We start from the raw sequence: 23,843 nt of genomic DNA, 5'->3' as shown, positions 1-23,843 counted from the left end.
AGTTGTTTGCATATATATATAATATATCAGTTAAGTTATTCAATAATAACTAAAATATATAAAAAAATTTCTCTTATGAATGCAATGTAGAAGATCGTTGTTGAGTCCACCGTTAAATGCCACACGATTATAGCTTCTTGAGACTGTATATTTAATCTATGTACAGTCTATGACATGATTTTATCATATCTAGATAACTGCATTTTGAGAATCCGACTAACCACACCTGTTTTAAGATGAGCAATGTTAAAGAATCTCCTATCATGTTATCTTTATATGTCGATGATGTATTAATAGCTTTATGCGGCAGTTAGAGTGTGTTCTAAGCTAATAAACCTTCGTATCATAGGTGTCGGCATGTTAGTAATTTATAAAGATACACTAACCGTCTCTAGAGTAAGTGACAAAGGGCTTAGTGGTTGATATCTGAGACCCAAGTTTGAATCCTAGTTGATTCACATTTTTAGCTAATTTTATTTCTAAATGAAATAAACGAAGCAGGTAACGTGCTACCTATCTCTCTCAAAAAAAAAAAAAAATTATAAAGATACAGTTTAGAAAAACACAAAGCATGTCTCTTATAAAATAGCTAGGCTAGTGCTCAGGGACTACCATACACTTTCAGCTAAAAACATTTCAAAATGCTAATTTCCTTTTTTATCATCAGATTTTAACTTTGTATAATTTTTGGTTTAAACTTTCTAGACCGGTGCATGCAATCAAATTCTGCCACTCAATTTCGTTGACTAATTAACTAATAAATATTAATATGTCATTAATATGATAATGATATGGCAGTATTGTAATTGATATATAATTTGATAATAATTAAGAACATCAGTACTACAATAGCTAGCGGCGAATTAGAATCTAATTAATTTAATTGAATTTTAGAATATGATCATAATAATTTCAAATTTTAAATAGAAATATAATAAATTAAAATTTAAGGACTAAATATGACACGCTTTATAATTTAAGGACAAAAGTACAAATTAGCCAATACTTTTCCTTACCGTCCGGAATAGGGATAGGGAGAGGGATAACCCCTTATCCTCCTCTTTGTATCCAAACGTAAATTTTTTACTCGAGAATAGTAGCTCTCGGATGCCTGAAATAAACTGGTCTTCATTTTTTATATATAACTATTCATTATTTTTTTTATTCCATATTATCTATCCAAATATTATTTTTTTTAATTTTTAAAAAAATAATTCAATTTTTATCCATTATTTTTTTTTTTATCCCGGTACTTATATCTATGCCCATAATAGCAAGTTATTGCCTACGAAGCTGAATCAGGTGTTTCTACATCACTCCCTCTTCAACCCCCGAACAGCAAGTCAAACAACGCCATTAATTAATTATTTTTCTTAATTATTCATTTATTTTCCTTTTTATTTTCATACATATGTGTGGCTTCTTCCTCCTCTCACTTAAATAGTCGCCGCTTCCTACGAGATGGTCTCCGAGCTCTTCTTCTTCGCTCTCCCCTCCACCTCACCTCTCCTCTCCTCTCCTCCTCCTCCGACGCCGCCGCCGCCGCCGCACGGAGCGTCCTACGCAGTCGATGTCGCTGGAGAGCGCGGTGGTGCGGGACACCGCGGCGGCGGCGCTCACGGCGGGGGTCGCGCTCGCCCTGCTCCGCTTCTGGGAGGAGCTCGCCAAGCGAGGAGTCTTCGAGCAGGTCTCGGCGATTCTCTCTATTCACCCTTTTCCTCTTCGTATTGGATTCGTGGTTTTGATCTGTGGGTTTTGAAGTTCAGTTAGGGTTTTATGTTGGTATTTATGAATTCGAGGTTAGAGAGGAGTCGAACTATATATTTGGGTGTTGATTGAAACTTTGTTTGTTTGCTGCTTGAATCTAACCCGAAGTAGTTCAATCTGAAGATTCTAAGGAAAGTAGAGTGTAATAAGCATCGGAAAGCTTTATGAAGTAGGAGGGTAATAGTGTGGTGATATTTTGAGTGCAGATAACAATCCAAGGAATTGCTAGTTAGCAAGGATTTTCTCTTGATAATTCTTCGCCACCAGAAAAAAGGAAAAAAAAAACTTTTGATAGGAGCTATAATTCACTCCAAAGAAATGATTGCAGTAGAAAAAGGAGTGGAAATTTTTAGGATATGGTTTGGAAATTGGAACTGGAGGAAAATAAGATTGACAGGTTATGGAATGCCTAATTAATCACATTTAGGTGCGCAGTTAAATATGTACTTTTAGTGTCGGATATTTGATAATATTGCTTGCACATGAAATCCATGTTGTTGGATGGTGTTCATTATTATGAAATGCTAGTTTAAACCTAGAGATTTTAATATTTCTTGCTAGGCTACGATTTTCTAAGTATTTATGTATGTGTCAGTCATGTCAATCTTGGTTAGTAGGAAAGGTGCATTTAATGGTACAAGTTTAACATTCGATGAGCTTTATGATTTATAAAGAACTTTTGAGATGCCTCATAAGAATTTTTGCAGTTATTAGTGTGGAGGCATTGGGTATTGAATTTGTTGCCTTAAGGTTCAGACATCACTTGGTTCATCACCTAGAAGTTGGAGACTTTATCTGCCTCTCGTTATTGCTCAGTTGCTTGAAAATATCTTGAACCACTTAAAATCTACTTGTAATTGTGGTAAAGGCGTTGGAATGATCGGTTTAGTTATGGTTCCTAGGACCCTTACCATTTCTCTTGTGCATCATTTTATAGGTACAGATCGTCTGCCGATTTTGTTGTGCAAGTTGATGATTAAAATCATGTTATAAATATTATAGAATGCTTATCAAGTAGATTTGCAAGGTTTCGACAATTTAACTAGTTACATTAATGTGCTATCTGTAGCAGGGTATTGATACTCTTGACTTGCACGCCTAGTTGAAGCTAAGGAACTACTTAGACAAACTGTGATAGTGCATGAAACATGATTATGCTGCTCCCAACAAACTTCTACTTTACTGTAAAGCGTCTCACTTCATTATAGCATGCATATTGCAGATCGATTCTTTGTCCATTTTAGATCAGGTATTCGTCTATTGCCTCACTATTTTCTTGGTGTTTAATTCCAAGAATTTTCTGTTCTCCCTTTAATGACACCACAATGCCATAACAGCTTATCAGCTTATCAAAATTGTATGAAGAAATTCACGCCCAAGTTTATATGTTTGAAGGAAGATCTCTCTATCCTTTACACAAAACAATCAATTCCATTCTATATGCATTCTAGGTACTGAATCGAAAGCTTGTGCATATAAGCGTCGGGATGGTATTCTTGCTTTTCTGGCCTCTGTTCAGGTAAAGACTCGTGTGAAGAAACTTCAACTTTCATATATAATTTTTGTCATAATTCGTTCTTGCTCAATGCAGCTCAGGAAGCTATGCTCCATTTTTTGCGGCACTAGCACCAGGGATCAACATTATAAGGATGCTTCTAATAGGACTTGGTATAATGAGAGATGAATCTGTCGTCAAATCAATGAGCAGACACGGAAATTATAGGTTACAGTTTAGAGGGATCTTTGTTGATCTGAAGCCCTCTTTTCTACTCCCCTAGATAGTTAATTATTAGCTGCTTTCAGGAGGCAACAATTGTACCATTTTCATAACCTTTTTTTGTTTTATGTCGAACTTAGAGAACTTCTGAAGGGTCCATTATACTATGCTTGCACCATAACATTGGCTACCGCGATATTTTGGCGGACGTCTCCCTTAGCAATAGCCGCAATCTGCAACTTGTGTGCTGGAGACGGTATGATAGTACTGTTTTTGTTATATGATACAATGCTCCAAATTATCTGCAAGCTGTCTTAATTAACTGATAAATTTGACTTGACTGCAGTAGATCTGATGTGTGCCCATGGAAAAAGGCCATTTTCTAGGTGGTGCTTCGAAAAATGTAGAAATGTTGTTTTATGTTTCTAAATGCGAGTAATTTGTCTTCTTTAATATAAAATGGTATTATCGCTGGTATTTAATCTGTTTCTATTTGTTTAAGCTCTAACTCAAAATTCAGAAAAATGGATGTATAATTACCATTAAATTATGTAATTTCGGGGTGAAAAGTTGCGAATGTCACATAAAACTCTATTGAGATGGGTATTCGAACTCAAAAACTTCCGATTTTGCTATGTTGAGAAACAGGAACCTTTCGGTATGTTTAATTACCTTATGTAGGCGTAAGTCATCCTTTTGTTTTCTGCTATCAGGCGTGGCTGACATAGTAGGACGACAATTCGGAAAGGAAAAACTTCCCTACAATCCCTCCAAGTCCTACGCGGGCAGCCTTGCGATGTTTCTCGCAGGCTTCATATCTTCTATCGGGTAAGCACCGACTTTTTCGTGTACTTCATCCAGTGATCCAAGTGTTACATACAATTGAGCGGCTTTCTGTTGATGTTATCCAGGTACATGCATTACTACCATTCATTCGGGTTCGTCGAGGAGAGCTGGTTCATGGCTCTGGGGTTCTCTCTCGTGTCTCTTGCGACGGCTTTTGTCGAGTCGCTCCCCATCAGTTCGGAGCTCGACGACAATTTGACGGTACCTCTAACATCTCTGTTGGTCGGCGGTCTTGTTTTCTGATGCTCATCTTTTATATATAATTAAGAATGCCTGTATTTTTAGTGTAAAGCACCTTTTCCATGGAGAAGGGAAGAGTTGGTAGTAGTGACTTGCCCCTTACTGATCAAATAATGAAGCGAAATAATGGTGTAAGAGTCCCAAAAGGATTTCGCAATGATTGTGAGACAACCTCTTTATTTTCTACTCTCCACCGTTTGTACCCTAAGGCCTACCCTGGACGTGACAGCGAATTGGTCCATCACACGTGATATGAGTGTCCTCGTATAGCTTTTGTTGCAATCAAGGGCGGCAAATCATTCATGTTGGGTTGTCTACTATTTGCTGATGAAAAAAAAGTTACTCGTACACTGCATTTCGTGGTCTATGATTTATACCAATCTATCTAATAGATGATATTTTTTTATTTGGCACATCACGTGACAAATAAAAAAATTTTGGCTCTTTAGATCAGTTAAATATATGATATATATATTTTTTTTTGGGGGTGGATGAACAGTATTCTTCTTAGGTGAACTTTTCTTTACAGCTTGGTGAGCAAAAATATATATATATATATATATATATATAGAACTAGGCTACTATACTATTGGTAGCACGGAGCGTTCAGTGCTACCAAATTGTTTTCGATGATGTGGCTTCCAAATCGACGATCGGCTCCGTTAGACTTGATCAACACTATTGAAAGTATTTAGAAATTAAATTTCATAATATTTTGATATCATTTACCTATCGAACAAGTAGTCTAAAATTAAACGGCTGAAAATAAAAATCTCATGAAAAATGATGATAAAAGATTTAAATTCAAGATCAGATATACTGATCTTACTCTAAATAGTGAAAAAAAAATTTTATAAAATTTTCATCGCATTTGGATTGTTTTACACCGTTAAACTCACAAACACATCACATCGGCCATTAAAATTGTCAATTTTGAAATCTTTTGATCACTAGTCAAATGATGTCGAAAAAAATTTGAAATTTAGTTTTCAAATACTTTCAATAGTGTAGATCAAGTTTAACGAAACTGATCGTCGATTTAGAAGCCGTATCATCAAAAATAATTTGATAGCACGGAGCGCTTCGTGCTACCGATAGCATAGTAGCCGGACTCTATATACTGTTATTTGACAGTAAATTTAGTGCATTTTTCGTCTCAGGGTGTGTTTAGTCTCAGGGTGTGTTTGATTTTATGCAAAAGTTGCGGAAAAAAAATTTTGGGCCTGAAAATATGGTGTTGGTAGAGAACAAGCTACTTAACTGGAAATAAAAAGAGAACCAAATATTTAACCATTGAAATTGAACCCAGTACAGATTAAATCAATTATCATATTGTCTGCGCTTGTGTTGTACGAATTGAACTACACCGAGCTTGCATTCCTTTCCAATTTCTCCGCAATTTGTCTGTTTTGTTATTATTATTATTATTTTACTTTCTGCAATAGTAATCTTTGGTATAAACTATAAAGTAAACTAACCAGTACTACAATAAAAGAGTCAAAATGATTAATTCCACGAGTCTTAAAATAGAAGTTCTAATTTTGCACTTTTTTTTTGAGAGAAAGATAACACGTTATTTACTTTATTCATTACGTAAATGAATTTAGCTACAAAGGGTGAAACAGTTAGGGTCTCAGAAAGCGACGAAACGAAAAAAAGGAACTTAAAAAAAAAAAAGAAGCTGAAAAGAGCTAAAGAGAGCAGAGAGTCTAACAAAGAAAGGGCCTCAAACTCAACTTTACAAAGATCGATCCACTCCTTCGTCAGGCCTCAGGAACCGATCGTTTCTAACGCAAGTGGCAAAAAGCTTGGTGGTTGGTACCCGAATTTCGCACTTTTAATTTCGCAAATAATAGAATATAAGCTTCTAGAAACACTTCAACATACGTCGTTTTCCAATAATACAGTGTCAACCAACACTGAGCTGTAAAACCAACCCAACAACGGAATCTGTAGCTCATCAATCGAGCGATCCAAAGCACATTACGTTAAACACATATTACTCCTGTAATGGAATCATTAATACAAGCCAAATTAACCTCATCTTGCACCGATATTCAAAACAGATCCCCACTTCCATCACCACTTCCTCCTCCTCCTCCTCCTCCTCGAGCCCAGCCGGCCCGAACCCGATCACCGCCCGCCGTCGTACATCACCGGCCCGACGCGGTCTCCGCCGTCGAATTCGTACTTGCTCGTCTGCATGCTTTGGTCTACGGATTCGTCTCTTAGATCGCGTCTTTTGCGGCGCCGCAAGTAGAGGAAGATGAAGAGAAATGCGAGAAACACAGCGAAGAGAATCACCAGAACCAACAGTATGATCTCTCCATGTACCATGTAGTTTCCGTCGTCCGTTAGCTTCACTTCCCTGTTTTCCGGTATCTCGGGAGCCGGCGGTGCACCGAGAAAAGCGAAGCTTAGAGACATGAGGACGAGAGCGATCTATGAAGAGAGAGAGAGAGAAAGGGGAGGGAGAGGAGGAAGGAGGGGGAAAAAGAGAGAAAGAGAGAGAGAGCTCATGTTCTTTCATAATGGCTATATATGTTTCCCATTATATTCATCTAATAGAAAATGGTTCAGAAACTATCTTAACACATAGTCTGGCTACTATAGCCTTATAAGTATAGATTTCTTTGTACTCATAAATTTTCGGTCATTAAATCTATTTTTTTAACCATTGTCATCTCAATCTTAAAGAATTACAATCATCATAACTGCACATCTCTTCATCCGACGGCTGAGAATTTTGTAACGCAAAGATATCTATATATACTCATAAAAGTATAGTAACCCTACTCCGTAATACTTCGGTTCACATGCATAGTGGATCTAAAATTGGTTTTGGTTTCATATTTCAAAAGATTGATTTAGTAGAATACTATTACCCAAACGATCGATCCAACAGGAAACAGATTGAGAAATCTATATTAAACTCCACTCACGTGTACGAAAAATATAAAAAACACTTGAAATTGATAGCTAATTAAGATAGAAGAAGAAGATTTAGCTCACTATAAAATGCTAGAATTTAATCCATCAAATATTGAAAATAGAGATTGAATCTACGATCTCACATAACAAAGGATGTAAAACTGATTCTGATTCCATATTACCTATAAAATCGATATGATAATAATTAGAAATATGCGCAATGAAGTATATGAACAAATAGGACCCAGAATTCGTGTTAACAATATGTAAAGGTGCAGTTATATATTATTATTTTGAGAAGGAGATGTTGGGGATGAGTTGCCTATTGTGTAGGTGGGAAGTTGTTTGGATCGATCTCAACTTCTTATCGAGAACAGGAAAGATGCGGAATGGGGATAATGTTGCCTAACTCAGGAAAGTGACAATGTTTTCATTGACATTCGTTTACGGATGAAAATTGTTTTTTTTTGAGAAATAGGTAGCAAGCTACCTACTTCATTCATTAAGCAAAATAAATTTAGCTTACAAATTGGAAGCAGCTAGGGCCTCCGAACCGAGCCAAAGGAATAAGAGAAAACGAGAAAACGAGAAAAAACCAGGTCCAAGTGACCAAACAAACAAAGGGAAACAAAATAAACAAAGGGGAAACAAAGGACAGAGCACGGGAGAGTATCAAAGTGCTTCGTTCCAGGCTTTGATCAAAACAGCGACACGTTCGAGTGCCCAGGAGACATTGAGAGACACGTCGCGGAAGCAAATGTCGTTACGCTCCGTCCAGACAACCCACCAAATTGCCGCCAACTTGGTTAAGATTTTTGATCTCGTTACGGCCTCGGGGATGTCCGAGGTCTGAGTCCATAGCTGACGTACTACATCCCTCACACCCGAATCAGCAACCACTAGTGCTCCTGCTTTAAAACGAAGATATCTGACGACGATACAGTGGTGAAATAGGTGGTCACAGGTTTCTGCTATTAACACACAGAACCTGCATTGCTGATCCACATGGCACTCTTGGCGAAGCAGTTATTAATAGCATTGCTGCTATTAACACACAGAACCTGCATTGCTGCTATTAACACACAGAATCGGCAACCTTCTTTTTCTTTTTTCCGCAGTTATTTTTAATAGAATACTTAACAAACGAAAAAAAAGAAAAAAAGAAAAAAAAGAGAGATTCTGCTGCCTAAGATCTAGAATCCAAAGCTCTTATCTTGAGCTTTCGAATCTGACCGTTGTAGAGAGAAGTTTTTTTTTTTTTTTAGGGAGAAATATAGTAAATTATTCGTTTCGTTTAGTTTTTGAAATGAACTAATCAGCTAAAAATGTGGTGTGAAGAATAGCTGTTGATCAAAAATTAATGAATGAAGCAGGTAGCTTGCTACCTATTTCTCAAAAAAAAAAAAAAAAGAAAAAGAATGAAATGAAAACATTGTCACTTTCCTGAGTTAGGCAACATTATCCCCATTCCGCATCTTTCCTGTTCTCGATAAGAAGTTGAGATCGATCCAAACAACTTCCCACCTACACAATAGGCAACTCATCCCCAACATCTCCTTCTCAAAATAATAATATATAACTGCACCTTTACATATTGTTAACACGAATTCTGGGTCCTATTTGTTCATATACTTCATTGCGCATATTTCTAATTATTATCATATCGATTTTATAGNTATATATATATATATCCACTTGAAATAATATATAAGAAATTAACTATCTAACAAATTCCCAAAATTTTAAGCACGGTTAGGGAGATAATTATTCATTACCATAAATAGTCAAATTAATTGCGCGCATAGATGAAATATGGTAGTAATTGATATGTACATTTATGTACTGATAGAGATGGCTAAGGATGCGTTTGGTTCTCATGAGTTCGTGGAACTCGACATCATGTACATGAAGTTGGGAGATCCAAAGCATTTTTATACGTGGACTCTACATTGAAGTTGATCTACAATTTTGAAGTACTTTGCCCTTCGCAAGCACTAGTAAATGCGTATTGCTTATAAGACAATTTGTACATGTTCGTGATGCGACAGGTTTTGTTTGAACGAAAGCATGTGATTTAAGACGCTATACTTTTACGATATATAAGACAACAGCGAGCACATCAACTTGCCCATTATTTGAGGGAAATTTAAAGCATTTTCCTTGCAATAACTTTAGAATTTGCATGCGAAAGTTACGGTCATAGTATTATGAACAGCAAATGACAGCACCACTTTTCGCTTCTTTTCATTCCTAAGTAATAGTATGTGATTTTGTTTTCACACTCTCATTTGTATTCTTTCATTGGAGTTATATGTACTTCAAGTTGGAACAAGTACAGGTTGTACCAAGAAAAATATCTAGAGAGAAATAATTGTCGCCATAATGTAAGTTTCTATTTTCTTCAATTGGAGTTCATCCAATCTACGATTATTTTAGTTTTAATACGCTTAATTAACGCTCTTAATATTGTGTGCCTAATTATTGTCCTTAAAAATTTTAGTCTTATTATATTATATATATTTGTAACCATTTTAAATTCTGGAGATGTCAGTATTACAAATAATATTTCATGATCATAATTATTGAGCCATTATGTAGTCGCAAAAACAACATGACAAAAAAAGGACTATACTGGATAGATTAGATTAAGTTTCATTTTCAAAATATCTATCATGGAATTATAGAAATCCTGCGCATGAGATGCGCAGGTACATTGGATGCATGTTGTAAATTTCTTTTTTTTTCTTTTTTTTTTTGTTTTCTTTTTAGGAGGGATAAGGTGGATACATTGGATGCATGTAGTACTTTTTTTTTCTTTTTTTTTTTGTTTTCTTTTTAGGAGGGATAAGGTGGATACATTGGATGCATGTAGTACTTTTTTTTTCTTTTTTTTTTTGTTTTCTTTTTAGGAGGGATAAGGTGGATACATTGGATGCATGTAGTACTTTTTTTTTCTTTTTTTTTTTGTTTTCTTTTTAGGAGGGATAAGGTGGATACATTGGATGCATGTAGTACTTTTTTTTTCTTTTTTTTTTTGTTTTCTTTTTAGGAGGGATAAGGTGGATACATTGGATGCATGTAGTACTTTTTTTTTCTTTTTTTTTTTTAATAAAGGTGGGGTAAGGGGGAGTGTGTGTGGGCACAGGCCACTTTAACATGTTTGGTTTTAAGATGTTAAAAGAAACCCATCCATTCCCATCACATGTGATGTGTTAATTTCCCATAGGACTTAATGTGGGCCAGCACATTGTCCTCTGTATAAAGAATAATAGTGAAAGATAAGGGGTTTTTGGTAGGTGCAAAAAGCATACAAAACTGTTTGGTCAAAATGTAAAAAAAAAAAAAAAAAAAAAAAAANGCTTAAATTATGTATCCGAAAAATAATCAAATTATTTAAATCAAACAAATTGAAAGTTTGGGTACTAAACTCAAACTTTTAATTGGCTGGATAGTGAAATCAAAATGATCTATAATTCAAGTAAATTTTATATGTTTTTATCTATATATATTTTTTTTACCGTTTTCATTTTTCGAATTAAACATTTGGAAAACAAAATTAGTAATTTTTCATGAAATATAAAAAAATAAAAAAATTATTCTTTCTAGGAACCAAATGGACAGAGAATAATTATCAGCTAAAAAAAGTGTTTTTTAAAGTTATTTTTCTGTGAACCAAACACTGCCTAAAATAAAAACATTTTAGTTTTTAGGGGACAAATGAAGGGTAAAATGTATGAGTAATCTTTGTATTATTCCTATTTTACTAATTTATTCCCATATTTTTATTCTTAGCAAGAAAATTCTAACCTTTTATTTTCACCTAATATTTTAAACCATATTTGTGAATAATTGAGTTCTTTTCTAATACTGTGCGTCGTGATCGGTTTTTAAATATCTTACTACTTGACTACTAGTAATTTGTTAGCAGGGGCGGAGCTATGTGAAGACTGAGAGGGGTCATAGCCCGCCCGATTTTTCATAGTTTGCGTAATAGTTTTTTATATATAAAAAAATTAAAGAATATATTTTTATTTAATCTCAAAAGTATATTAATTGACCTTTTTTTAAAAAAGTTTTTGAGGCTAACATAGTGCTCTCTCAAATCTGAATTTATTTTTATTTTTTTATTTAGTACCTTCGTCACTTCTAATTATTTTAGACAATTTTTTTTAAAATTAAATTAAAGATTATATTAAAGTTAATAGCTTTGCCAACTTATAGTCATCAATTTTCACAATTGTATTTACTAAAAATTAAAAAATTAAATCATTGACTAAATTATGATTAGATTTAGTAAATTTTAAAGTTATTTGAGTGAAAATAATTAATAAAATAATCAGAAGTTAAGTAAGTATAAATAAAAAAGGAATAATGCTTTTTTAAACTAATTATTTAGTCAATATATTTTCTCATCGAAGTTTGATTAGATAAATCTTGTTTATTTGTTAAAATTTTGATTTATATGTATTTTGACCCCCTTCGTAATCCAGTCCGAGCTTCGTCCCTTTTTGTTAGTGAATAATTTTACAAGAAAGTGTAAAAGAACAATTTTAGAAATGAAATAACATGAGTAATTATTATAGTCTAATATAATGAATGTATGTACAAATTGAAGGACCACATAATATTAGAGTGAAGAGTATATTGAGCAAGTCACAACACTGGGTAAGTTACATTTCCTCTTTATTTCCTCTTTAAACCAAATTGAGAATTTCTGATAAATGGATCAGGATTGATGGACCTCTGACCCTGCTCCCAAGAGAGAGAGAGTGAGAGAGAGCAAAAAAACATTAAAAAAAAAAAAAAGTATGAGAGAGAGAAAAAAAAAAAAGATGGGCCCCACCGAAGTCCTCCGCCAAACGTGAGGAGGCTTCGGTTTAGCTCCCCAAAAAAAAAACCTATCTCAAATTTGTACCGATCAACTAAGAAATGAAGCGGGAGGCTGGGTAACTTTTTATCCTCTTGATCCACTTTGATATGATAAAAATATGTTAAAAGTCGACTCCGACCTACGCCGAATGGAGCGGTAAGGGAGGGCGAAAAATAGGATAACCCGGATCCGCTTCGTACATATTTCTGATGGGCCGGGCTATTAAGCCCAAAGTAGGCATAAATAATTTAGGCCTAATACATTATTAGGCTTTAGTGGGCCGACCCACGAGGCCCATGTAGTTACCTTTCTCCATTTGACACCGCAAGTATAATACCATCGCCTCGTCCAAAACCCAGGGAATCAAAACCCTAGGTCGCGCGACGCAGAGGGGCGAGGGGGAAGAGGCCGCTTAGGAACACAGCGAACGCCACCACGCAATAAGATGCCCAAATCCAAGCGCAATCGACCAGGTATGGTTTGATCTCTATTTCTTAGTTCATATACTTAGTTTTTTGTTGTTTGGTGTGTCGGGAATCGTTTTGTCCTGTGCGAATGTGTTGAATCGATCTATGGGTGCTTAATATCTTCATTGGATATGCATATAAAGTAGTGTTGGACTTTTTATAGTGTAATTTGATCCCTCTTTTTTGCTAATTTATTAGTTTTCATCAATTGATGTAGAGAAAGTTAGGGATCTGGTTCATGTAACATGTATATTTAGCTCTCGAGTTGATTAAAAGGAAGCATATAATGGTACTTTTACTGCCTTATTCGATTAGGAGATAAATCCATGTGTTTGTCCCATGATTTAGGGCCTCTTTTGCACGGCAGAAGCTTCTGCATGAGTGCTAATGATGTGTAGAAAGAGGTATTAAAAGGACTTTTCATTAAAATCCCCCTATAAAAGCTTCTCCTCGGACAACAAACTAAGCTTCAGGTTGAAAGTCTTGCTTTTGGTGTCCGAGAAACTTATTTCAGCTTCCGAACAGCAAAAAGCTCCTTTTTTTTGGCTTCTGAAATGCTCGGATGCTACTTCTCAGAGTGGAGAAGCTGTTCTAGACACCGGGCCAGATAGACACTTAATTCAGCTAGTTATGAAGTATCAGAAACTGTAGAGATATTTCTGTGCCTTTAACTAATGCTTCTATGTACCAGTTTTTGAGTTTCAAAAGTAGCGGGAATTGAATAGTACTCTTCATTTGCCAATAGAAAATTTGAATTGTCTTTTTAAAATTTGATTTATATTATGCAGTGACCTTGTCTAAGACAAAGAAGAAGGGGAGGGAGCACAAAGAGGCTATAGTGAATGCTATAAAGCAGGCAGTAGAAGATTACAGTAGTGCTTATGTTTTCACTTTCGAGAATATGAGAAATCAGAAGCTCAAGGACTTCAGAGAGAAGCTAAAGTCAAGCAGCAGGTACTCATTGCAGATTGTTATGATTATCTCAAACGTCTTTCTATTATGAGCAGCATGAAACTGAATACATTAGCATGTTCTCATATGTGAATACATGAACATATATTTTGATATTTTGGTAAATTATCCTTCGCTTTTTTGTTAGAATTTTCCTGGGCTCGAATAAAGTGATGCAAATTTCTCTTGGGCGGTCTGCGGCAGAAGAAGTCAAACCAGGCATTCATAAACTCTCTAAGGTAACTTTGGTCCATAACTTTCTTCTTCTTCTTTTTTTTTTTTCAATGACCTTTATCATTCTCACTAATTCTAATGAAATTTTTCTGTCAATCTCCAGTTGCTTCATGGTGATTCTGGACTTTTTTGCACTAAACTCCTGAGAGAAGAGGTTGAAAGGTAGCTTTTGTGAGACATGCCACCTATTTGTCTGTGCAAATTGTTTGTCTTATGGGAGGCCGTGTGATAGTTCATGAAGTAAGAAATTTAGAAATGCTGGTGTTAAGAGTCTTTACTGTGCTTGAATTTTGATAGCAACTGCTGCTGAGCATTTATCTGCAAAAACTTTTTCAAGCTGATCTTTATACATGATGTCGGTTTTTTTTTTTTTGGGTGGGGGAGGGGCGGGGTGATATCTGCAATCGAGTTTCTTCTGCTTCTGTCTATTTTGGCAACAACACTTATGCAAGTAATGAAAGTTTTGCGATGAGCTTTTGCTCTAGAATCATATGCCACTGTATGAGATATTTGTGTACTCTATTTGATGATCAGTTGATTTTCAATTTTTTTATTATTTGTATGCAGATTATTCAGAGAATTTGAAGAGCATGATTTTGCAAGGACAGGGAGTATTGCAACAGAAAAGGTTCTTTAATATTTTTGTTGTAAATATGCCTGCATGCAAATTATGCGCCCATTATGTACATAGTATGTTGGGATTGGCAGACGTGAAATTTCATACATTCTTATTAACTCAAAGTACATTAGCTGACCTTAGCGGAAGATTGTTAATGGCAAGTGCACTTTGTATACGTACTGTATGACAAATTTCACAGAGTAAATATTCTTAGTTACAATATGTTTTAGTTTTGGTACCTTTATTTATTTTATCTAGTCTAGTTACTAAAGTATAAGAATTGAAAAGAGAGAGGTGTTCAATTTAGATGTTATTACATACAAAATACGTGAAATAGGCAATTCTCTAGACGAAGCTGGTCATTTGATGATTTAAACAATATTGACTGTACCGAGTATGATACGCTTCAACAGTTTCCTCAAACTTGCACGCCCTTGTCTAAAAAGTTCCACATTCAAACTATTTTTCTGGACATTCACCAGCCCACTTTGCACCTCCTTAGATTCCACAGTTGCATATTTATATCTTGTTACTCAAATAATTTGTAATTTTTCTTTTTTAGTAAGTTAGTACATCAATAAGACACCATTTTCATTCCTGATTGTAACAGATAGAACTAAAAGAAGGGCCACTGGAACAGTTCACTCATGAAATGGAACCTTTTCTCCGCAAACAGGGGCTTCCAGTTAGATTAAATAAAGGTTTGTACTTCTACCGTCTCTATGATGACCTCCAATACCTCAAACATGTGAATAAAATAACCTTCCAAATTTTCAATCCTTCCTTCATCAGGGGTTGTCGAGTTAGTTTCGGATTTTGTTGTGTGCGAGGAAGGGAAGCCTCTTTCACCTGAAGCATCTCGCATACTGGTATGTATATTGGTTCTTGTAGTGTTCAACAATTGTGTGATCATTGTTGAGTCATTTACGATCTCATCCCTGGTTTTAATGCTAGAGAATGTTTGACTATATAATAATTCTAGAAGTGTAAACAGGATACTTAGAATGTTTGTTATGATGAAAAAAATATTCACATAAGATATATTTTATAGTCTCCTATGATCAAAGAACTTCAGCTTAATTGGTGGTTGGTACAAATGGAATTCAAACATTACTAGTGGATTCTAGCCATACGGTAGATTCTTACATGAACAGTAGATTTCAGATGGTATGTTGTTGAGTTATTTCTTGTTCTTTTGCAGCGACTACTTGAAGTGAAGATGGCAACCTTTCGCCTCCAGCTCGTCTGTCGTTGGTCTCCTGACGACTTTGAAGTCTACAGAGAAGGCTTGGATCTTTCAGACATCGAGTCCTCTTAAAAGAGCTCTTCTACTTACCCGCTTAAAGTTATATAGCTGGGCCTCTCTGTCCTCAGAGTGAGATCCAAATGCAGTTGATTTTTGTCTCTCCTGGGCGCACATCGAGAGGATCAATATATATAAACTGCGTTTGTTTCGAGGTTTATCTTCATGTAATCTATCTCTGCGGATCTAAGGATGAACTCGTGCACCCTATACTGGAATGTAATCGAGCCTTTAGCATGTCAAAACTGTTAGTTGCTCTTTGTTTTCTTTAGATGGCCTTCCTAATTTAAATTATTTTGAGTGTATTATTATCTTGAGCGAATAACTTTGATGATATAATGTGTGCTCAAGGAGTAATATGCAAAATTCTAGTATGTGTTTGTTTAACTGTATCAATACAGAGGCTTGTGGTTTTGGATCAGCTTTTCTTAGTTCAACTATATCATTACCTGTGTATGCGGCAAGAAAATTTGTTGAATTTAATCGTATTTGCAGTAACATATGCTCTTGTACCCGACCAACCATCTTTCAAGCTCTCCTAGTTATTTTATATTTTTAACTATAAAATAGAAATATACCATCATTCTCTCCCGACAAAAACAAGAAAAGATAAAATCACTAAGGGAGGGGGTTTGGATTGAAATTTTCTAAATCTAATGTAACTCAAGTGCAGCGGTATATGAGTTTTTCTGAAGTTTTGTTATTTTTTTGTTATTTATTTTGAATTAACTCATACAGTCCGGAAGTTAAGTTCAATTATTTTTTTTTCTTATTTTGGTGTAATTTGATACCGGTGAAATTAGTTTTTTAAGTTTTATTATTTATTTTGATGTAAGAAAGTGGATTCTTTTATTTCCTAAATATAGTAATAAATTTACCTATAAAAAATCCAATCTATTAAATAATTAAATCGTTTATTATTGTTTGGAAGTAATCTTAATTCATTGTAAAAAAAAAAAAAATAGTTCTAATACATTCTAAAGGAAGTAGTGTTTATAGGTTTTAATATTTAATAATTTTTTTAGAAAAGTTAAGTGTGGTGGAACTTGAGTTCAGTACTCTAGAGAGAAGCAGATAAAGTAAAGATCTAACATAACTTGAGTTATATTATTTTTTAATTTATAATAAAATAAACATCAAAAATAATAAAATTTGAGTTCCACACCTCCAAACAGCCGCTAAAAGTTCAAGTGAGACTGTGAGAGGGACATCTGATAACGCAGGGGCACAGGATTTGGTTGGCTCGCATGGTTTTACCTGTCCATATGATACTTGACCAGCGACTTGTTAGATTAAAGCAAGTCCAAACAATGACAATTCTCAGTTGATCACTACTTGAAATTTTATTTATCACTGATTCCGCAAAATTAGTGCTCCTTTAACTTTAAAAATAATAAACAGCTAAACTTAAGCTTCTTTAATTTGTTATGTTAATACTCTAAGGGTGCGTTTGGTTTGCGCTATCTTTTAAAGATTCCTAGTAATCCAATGGGATTAAAAAAAGTATGACGGTGTTTGGCTAAACGCACTAAGTAATCTAGTTGGTTATATTGGATTCACTTGGGAATAAGATTCACTTGGGAATAAGATTCACTTGGGAATAAGATTCACCCCAAAGTACTAATCTCATTTCCTTGAGGGATGGTGGGTATCCTCATATTAATGAATTGGGGTAATCATAATATATCTAATCTCTTTCTTTTTTCTTACCCGCCGGCTAATTGATATTATTTTTCTTTACACTAACCTTATATTTCTCTCTAAACTTATTTTTCTCTCTAAAATTCAACTTTCTTTTCTCTCTCTAAACTAAGCTTTCTCTCTCTCTCTCTCACACTGTCACACACCCTACAATATTTAATTTTTTTATCTTTCTTTTTATATCAGCTTTGATCTCCCTCACTTTCTATAACATCTTACACACTGTCTTTNTTAATTAATTAATTGTATATTTTTTGTAATATTAAATAACATGGCTAATTAATATTACCGTGCGAACCAAACACAGGAATTCCACATTCTTAGTAATAGGATGAATAGGAATAAGATTCTCGAATATCTTTTATTCCTAGTAATTTTTCATAGTGCGAACCAAACGCATCCTAAAGTCTAAACTGATAATTTCCTGCGCAGAGAGGGTGATTGAGATTTGAGCACCCAAAGGACTCTCGGAAGCCTCGCACCACACAGTAATCGAAAATAAATATAAAATAAAAAACCCTCATACACACTAACATACTGGTCCCAGTCCCATTAATGATCTCTTGGTCCTTTCCTACACCCATTTTTCTTCGTTGACTTGACTCTTCGCGCTTATATCAATTCAAGTTTTACACTTCATCATTAGCGACGATGAAGAATTTAAGAAACTGAGAAGACGAGCATACGAGCAGTACGCTATTATGACCTCCGTGCTTCTAATAGCATACCAAGCGAGCAACGTGTCGGCGGCGGTGCCGGCATGGCTCAACAAGGGGGACAACACGTGGCAGATGGTCTCCGCCACCCTCGTGGGCCTCAAGGGCTTCCCGGGCCTAGCCCTCCTCTACGCGGGCCTCGCCAGGCCCAACTGGGGCCTCAACTCCGCCTTCATGCCCCTCTACGCCCTCGCCGCCGCCGCCCCCTGCTGGGTCCTCTGGGCCCACAACATGGCCTTCGGCCCCTGCCTCCTCCCCTTCGCGGGCCGGCCCGGTCCGGCACTAGCCCGAGACTTTCTGGCCCACCGGGCCTTGCTCCCTTCCACGGTCCATTACTGGTCGGACTGCATGGTGGACGCGGCCGCGGTGGAGCCGTTCTATCCGGCGGCGATCACTGTCCTCAACACGCACATTTGCGCCGCCACGAGCCTCCTGGTGTGGACTTGTTTGGACACCATCATCTCAGGCAAGCCATCCATAGTAGGAGCAGTTCAGGGAATGATCACTGGGCTTGTTTGCATTACTCCAGCAGCAGGTGTGTATCAGTAACCATGTACAACTTTAGCTTACAAACAAAATGTACATGGAGCCCCTATTGAAACATAATCCATTAATAGTACTTCATTAAACAACCCTACATATCAAGGCAATTACTTCATGAATTTTCAGAAATAAAGTGAAACTTCGCAAAGAGTTCCGAGAACTGCAGATATGCAAAAGACCACCCACTTCAAATTCTCGCAGGCCTGGTTCAAGGATGGGCAGCTTTGATAATGGGCTTAGTCTCCGGCAGCGTCCCGTGGTACACCATGATGTCTCTCAGCAAGAAATTACCACTACTTCAAAAAGTCGACGGCACGCTCGGCATCCTACACACCCACGCATTATCCGGAATTTTAGGCAGTATCCTCACCGGCCTCTTCGCCCACCCCGACCTCTGCGTCATGTTCCTTCCCATCAGCAACTCGCACGAGGCGTTCTACGGAGGCGCATCAGGCGGTGTCCAGATCCTGAAGCAGCTCGCGGGCGCCTGCTTCGTGATCGAACGTGGTCGCCACATCGGCTGTTTTGGTAGTTATAAGAGTTTTTGTACCTCTAAGGATGAGTGAGGAACTAATGGTGGGGGATGGTGCCATTCATGGAGAAGTGGCATGTAGTATGGTGCAGGGTTCTAATGGTGTAGTGAATAGGGTGAGCCAAAATGATATGGAGAACCAGAATCCATAGAACCCGAAAACTTAGGCGACAATAGCGCGACAAATGACAAAATTTTTCTATAGATTTCTACCATCACAGGGGAGGAATGAGCAAAATGCAACAAATATAGAAGGATTATTTCTATTTTAGCCTGACGGAAAAAATCAATAAAATAAAATAAATCAAATGTATGAAATTACAAGAACAAGACAACAGAGAGATAAGGAACACAATCACAACCTAGGCATCCTTTGCTCATGTAAGTACCAATGTGTTACACCCTTTATTGAATCTGCGCCATTCGATTCTCAGCAATATTTAGTACAGAGTATTGTATTTTCGTTTGCAGAACTAAATAAGTGTGCTCTCTAACCAGCAACAAATCATTTCTCCACCGGAACAATATATCAGGTCCAAAAAAATATTCAAATATTAATGCATTATACTCCTCTATCTTCAGTCGATAAAATTGCCTTGTATACAAGTGTAGATATCAAACACGCACAGACGGATTAAGCGGTTCGTTAGTTGACATCCAAATATCCAACAAGGCATTTCTCAAGCAGGAATTCAGCGTTCACCCAAGCATGATATTTATCTTAAAAGTAACTAAGGAAAAACACTACTTCTCTGAAATGTTTAAATTCAGATATTTCCTCCATTTTCATTTTTCGTCGATCTATAATTTGTGTTGTAAATTTCTTTATACTTGAGGTGAAAAAAAAGCTCCCTAGGGTATGTTATGTGAAGATATGATCAGATAAGTAAGAATGTAGTGAAAGGATACTGAATAAAGAGGTGCAATCTTTTCCAGCAGCCTTCATAAGCATATCAACACCTGCAGAAGTTCTAGATTTTTAAAGAACTTAAAGCAACATTATTCGTATCACTGTCAATATATTGGATATGAGACTACATTCGGAAAATATGGAGAACAAAGATAGTAGATACTATGCTCTTCTAATTCAATCAAACAATAAAAACAACCTGTTATACTCGGAAAAGAAATTTCTATTATGATGCTATCAGATTATAATAGATCAAATGACATTACACTAAAATGGAGATGTATTCTTAAAACAAGTTTGCTGGTTTACTGTTCATATACATAGAAGCATATCCGTGATAACTAATAATTTTAGTCATATATATGTCACATGTAGCATTCTCGCGTCTTTTGCTAGGAAGAGAACGGTAGGATGCTGTCCTTCTTTCTTTCTTCCTTTCTTTTCATTTCTTTCATGAGAAACATTTGGGATCAAAATAGTAAATATAAACGTACCATCTCGGTTCCTTATATCACATGAATAAAAATGAAGTATCAGACTAATTCATCATCTCGCTATGCCTCCCATAAATGGATTAAAAAGAATTTTATAAGAAAAAAAAAAAATTCAGCAGGCCAAAATTTAAGAGTGTTGTTAATTAGGCTCGAAAAAGGTTGGGCTAGCTGGTGGAAGCATTAAGGATATATAGGTATGTTACATTCACACCAGACCCAAGTTTTCCAACAATGGGAAAAAAACTAGCATAGGGATGTAGGTGAAGGGTCAAGATTTCTGGTTATGCATACCTCCAGGATGGAATTTCATGTAGGGTGAGATATTATAGACTCGACCCTTCAGAACTGTCCAAATAGAACCTTCAGTCGTCTTGTGCTGTTTGACTTCATCCATGGAAATCAGCTGCCGATTCGGCCGTCCCTTTAGTCCTGTTAAAAGAAAGAATCCCGCCAAATTTAGTAGGCACAGAGTCGATTATTTTTTGTTAACAAATACATGAGCAGTGAACAGTTGGCAAAAGGAGAAAATACAGTATAATCAAACAAGCGCATCCTTACAGCTCAATAAAGAACAAAGAGTAATATCACAAACAATTCATCTTAATCTAATAGTTTGCAGCCTCAAACATCACTTTTTGGAGCAATAGGGACAGGAACTCTCTAGTTAAGAACACAGCAGCTTCAGAACACAGCAGCTTCCAAAAAAGGACCATCTCTATGTCCTGGTCTTCCATCAACTCATCCTTTCTGAAGCAACATTTATTGCCTTCTATCTCTAATTAAACTCTTTCAACCATCCTATATATCTTTCCACTCTACCAACTGAGCTATATCCCCCCGAGTCATCTGCATAATACAGACCCTTTCTCTGGTTTCAACTCTGACGAAGAAGAGCATAGACTACAAGTTTAAAGCTGTTTAAACTTGCAGTTCAGGCTTCTTCACATATTATGAAGATATGTATTTAAGAAACAAATGATATCAAATTATTTAACAAATGAACTGTCTTTCGTGGTAGTTAACATCAACATAAGGCTATAAAGAATCACCTGCAAGATCAGGATCTGTGCGAGTAAGCTTTAACCAGTCCATCTGGCTATAACCCTTTTCAAAAGGAACCTTTGCTCTCGCCGCCGGCTTCTTCGCTAAGGGCTTCTTTTGTGTTGGCTCATTAACTGATAGTCCAGATTTTCCGACTTCGGGCGATGTTGCTGATTCACTTAGATTGGACTTTTGCTGAGGACTATTACTCTCATTATCACAAAGTGAGCCGGACGCTTCATCTTCCACTGCAACATCTACATGGGAATCGCTGCCATCGAGGGAGTTCTCTGTCCTAGACATACTCATTCCATCCAAATGATTGTCTTCAAGTGTGATATTGTCGATGGAGGGGATGGCTTTCGGGGACTCCAAATGGTCATCATCCACTTGGGAACTAACCTACACGAATTTCGACAGAAGTATCCGTGAGGAACTAATACAAGGATTTAGCCTATTTCCGATCAGTAGTGAATCAGAAATGCCGAAGCCAATAAAAATTGGATGAACCATAGAGCTTCTAAATGAAACTTAAAGTAGATGTTACGATCTTAAGAACTTTATCATTTCAGCTAACTTTGCTTTGCATTTATTTTGTCCCTTTCACACAACAATCTAGAAACACCGTAGTAAGGGAGTACTGTAATACTAAATCATGTTTTTCTGCTAACCATTCTTCACTAGTACTTGGTTAAATTGCCTTGTGCCTAATAAGATAAACGACATGCGACCTTCGCAACCACGCTAATAGCTGCTACTAAATGGCCGGATTTTATGTGTTCTCTCCGTCAATCTAATTTCATTAATCAAGAACGAAGTGATCACAGAATAAAAAAAGCAAACGCATCGCAAAATTAGCAGGACGAGCATTTACATGCCTTGCAAAAGGTGAAGTCAGATGAATCATCCATCCCCAATCACCCCAACAACGAATACGAATTTTGCACCAAGTAGCCAAATTGGTCGAGGTGAAAATTACGCGACAATCTGCATGGAATTTATTAGCAAGCAATTATAGAGATCAAACTGCATTTCACATCAAAAATTAGCAAAAAAAAAAAATACAAAATGTAAATTGATATAAGATGCAAAATTCATCAATTAATTCTTTGTTTCGTACCCTTCATTTGGATCCTTAAAGCACCAACTACAATATCATTTTACAGCTAACAAAGCTCTATGATTGATGAAACTACACGAGTATCTCATTGCCACTATAATAGAGTAAATTATATGTATTGTCACAATAATAACAATATTTTGATTTAGGTACTTTTTGTTGCAGTAACTGCTTTTATTAGAGTGTTAGAAAATATAAATGTAAAATTCTGCTGCAGCAGAATGCAGACGCTTCAGTAATTAAATAAAATTCAACCGTGGGACGCAAAATTTAAAAAAAAATCAAGTACAAAGAGGTTATTTTACAGTAGATCAACCCAAAAAAAATTAAAAAAAAAATTTTAAAAAAAAAGCAATTTTTTTTCCTCGAACAAACGAAGTGGATAGATCCGTCCAATTCCAAAAAAAAGGGATTGTTCCATCTATAATACAAATTAAAAATTTAAAAAAAAAAGAGGAGATTGGATGATCGAGCACACCTGCGAGGGGAATTAAAGAGGGGAAAAAGCTCAACAACGAATCGAACCGAGAGGGCGTAAAGCGGAGTCGTCGTTGGGTGGTGGTAAGGGTTTGCTGTATCGGGTCGTAGTTGCACCCGACCCGGCCCATTTAGAGCCCGTCTTACTTGGGCCATATTTGGCCCAACTAGAAAGCATGATTACAAGCCCATTTGGTATTTAAGTCCGTCTAACGCTAATAGCCAAAATATATATATTTTTTTCAAATATATCATAACCATTATTACAAAAAGATAAGTTGAACAGAACCAATGTGATTCGATGATAAAAACATCGTGTTCGAATACTTCAATTGATAGTTGAGACGTACGTACAAATATTTAT

The 23,843-nt window shown here is 36.1% G+C and overlaps 3 protein-coding genes and 1 pseudogene across 11 annotated transcripts; 3 read left to right on the top strand and 1 right to left on the bottom strand.

Moving 5' to 3' along the window:
* Positions 1,375–4,925, top strand: LOC109719556 (probable phytol kinase 2, chloroplastic). 7 transcript variants are annotated; one of them, XM_020246311.1, is made up of 9 exons: positions 1,375–1,687; positions 2,840–3,016; positions 3,219–3,286; positions 3,359–3,490; positions 3,625–3,740; positions 3,831–3,887; positions 4,198–4,312; positions 4,396–4,531; positions 4,616–4,925. In XM_020246311.1, exons 2-9 carry the CDS (start codon positions 2,909–2,911, stop codon positions 4,682–4,684), a joined length of 801 nt encoding a protein of 266 aa, XP_020101900.1. In that variant the 5' UTR covers positions 1,375–1,687; positions 2,840–2,908; the 3' UTR covers positions 4,685–4,925. The 7 variants fall into 7 exon arrangements, with proteins under 7 accessions (XP_020101900.1, XP_020101897.1, XP_020101901.1 ...); XM_020246308.1 differs by lacking the exon at positions 2,840–3,016 and having other exon boundaries at positions 1,376–1,687; XM_020246315.1 differs by lacking the exon at positions 2,840–3,016 and having other exon boundaries at positions 1,606–1,687; positions 3,105–3,286.
* On the top strand, positions 12,690–16,366 carry LOC109719829 (mRNA turnover protein 4 homolog). The gene is made up of 8 exons (XM_020246649.1): positions 12,690–12,844; positions 13,627–13,792; positions 13,938–14,028; positions 14,127–14,185; positions 14,591–14,651; positions 15,253–15,343; positions 15,435–15,511; positions 15,844–16,366. Exons 1-8 carry the CDS (start codon positions 12,817–12,819, stop codon positions 15,958–15,960), a joined length of 690 nt encoding a protein of 229 aa, XP_020102238.1. The 5' UTR covers positions 12,690–12,816; the 3' UTR covers positions 15,961–16,366.
* LOC109719799 lies at positions 18,172–19,611 on the top strand (annotated as a pseudogene).
* LOC109719798 (cytochrome b5 domain-containing protein RLF) lies at positions 19,820–23,560 on the bottom strand. 3 transcript variants are annotated; one of them, XM_020246615.1, is made up of 6 exons: positions 23,481–23,560; positions 22,761–22,869; positions 21,891–22,284; positions 21,133–21,270; positions 20,347–20,397; positions 19,820–20,157 (listed from the first exon to the last, which is right to left on the bottom strand). In XM_020246615.1, exons 2-6 carry the CDS (start codon positions 22,791–22,793, stop codon positions 20,084–20,086), a joined length of 690 nt encoding a protein of 229 aa, XP_020102204.1. In that variant the 5' UTR covers positions 22,794–22,869; positions 23,481–23,560; the 3' UTR covers positions 19,820–20,083. The 3 variants fall into 3 exon arrangements, with proteins under 3 accessions (XP_020102204.1, XP_020102205.1, XP_020102206.1); XM_020246616.1 differs by having other exon boundaries at positions 21,891–22,279; positions 23,481–23,554; XM_020246617.1 differs by lacking the exon at positions 23,481–23,560 and having other exon boundaries at positions 20,347–20,408; positions 22,761–23,445.

This window comes from Ananas comosus, linkage group 13, assembly GCF_001540865.1.
Source record: "Ananas comosus cultivar F153 linkage group 13, ASM154086v1, whole genome shotgun sequence".
In the NCBI taxonomy this organism is placed as follows: domain Eukaryota; kingdom Viridiplantae; phylum Streptophyta; class Magnoliopsida; order Poales; family Bromeliaceae; genus Ananas; species Ananas comosus.
Note: the sequence above shows the minus strand (reverse complement) of the source record. Positions and strands in the feature narration are given on the sequence as shown.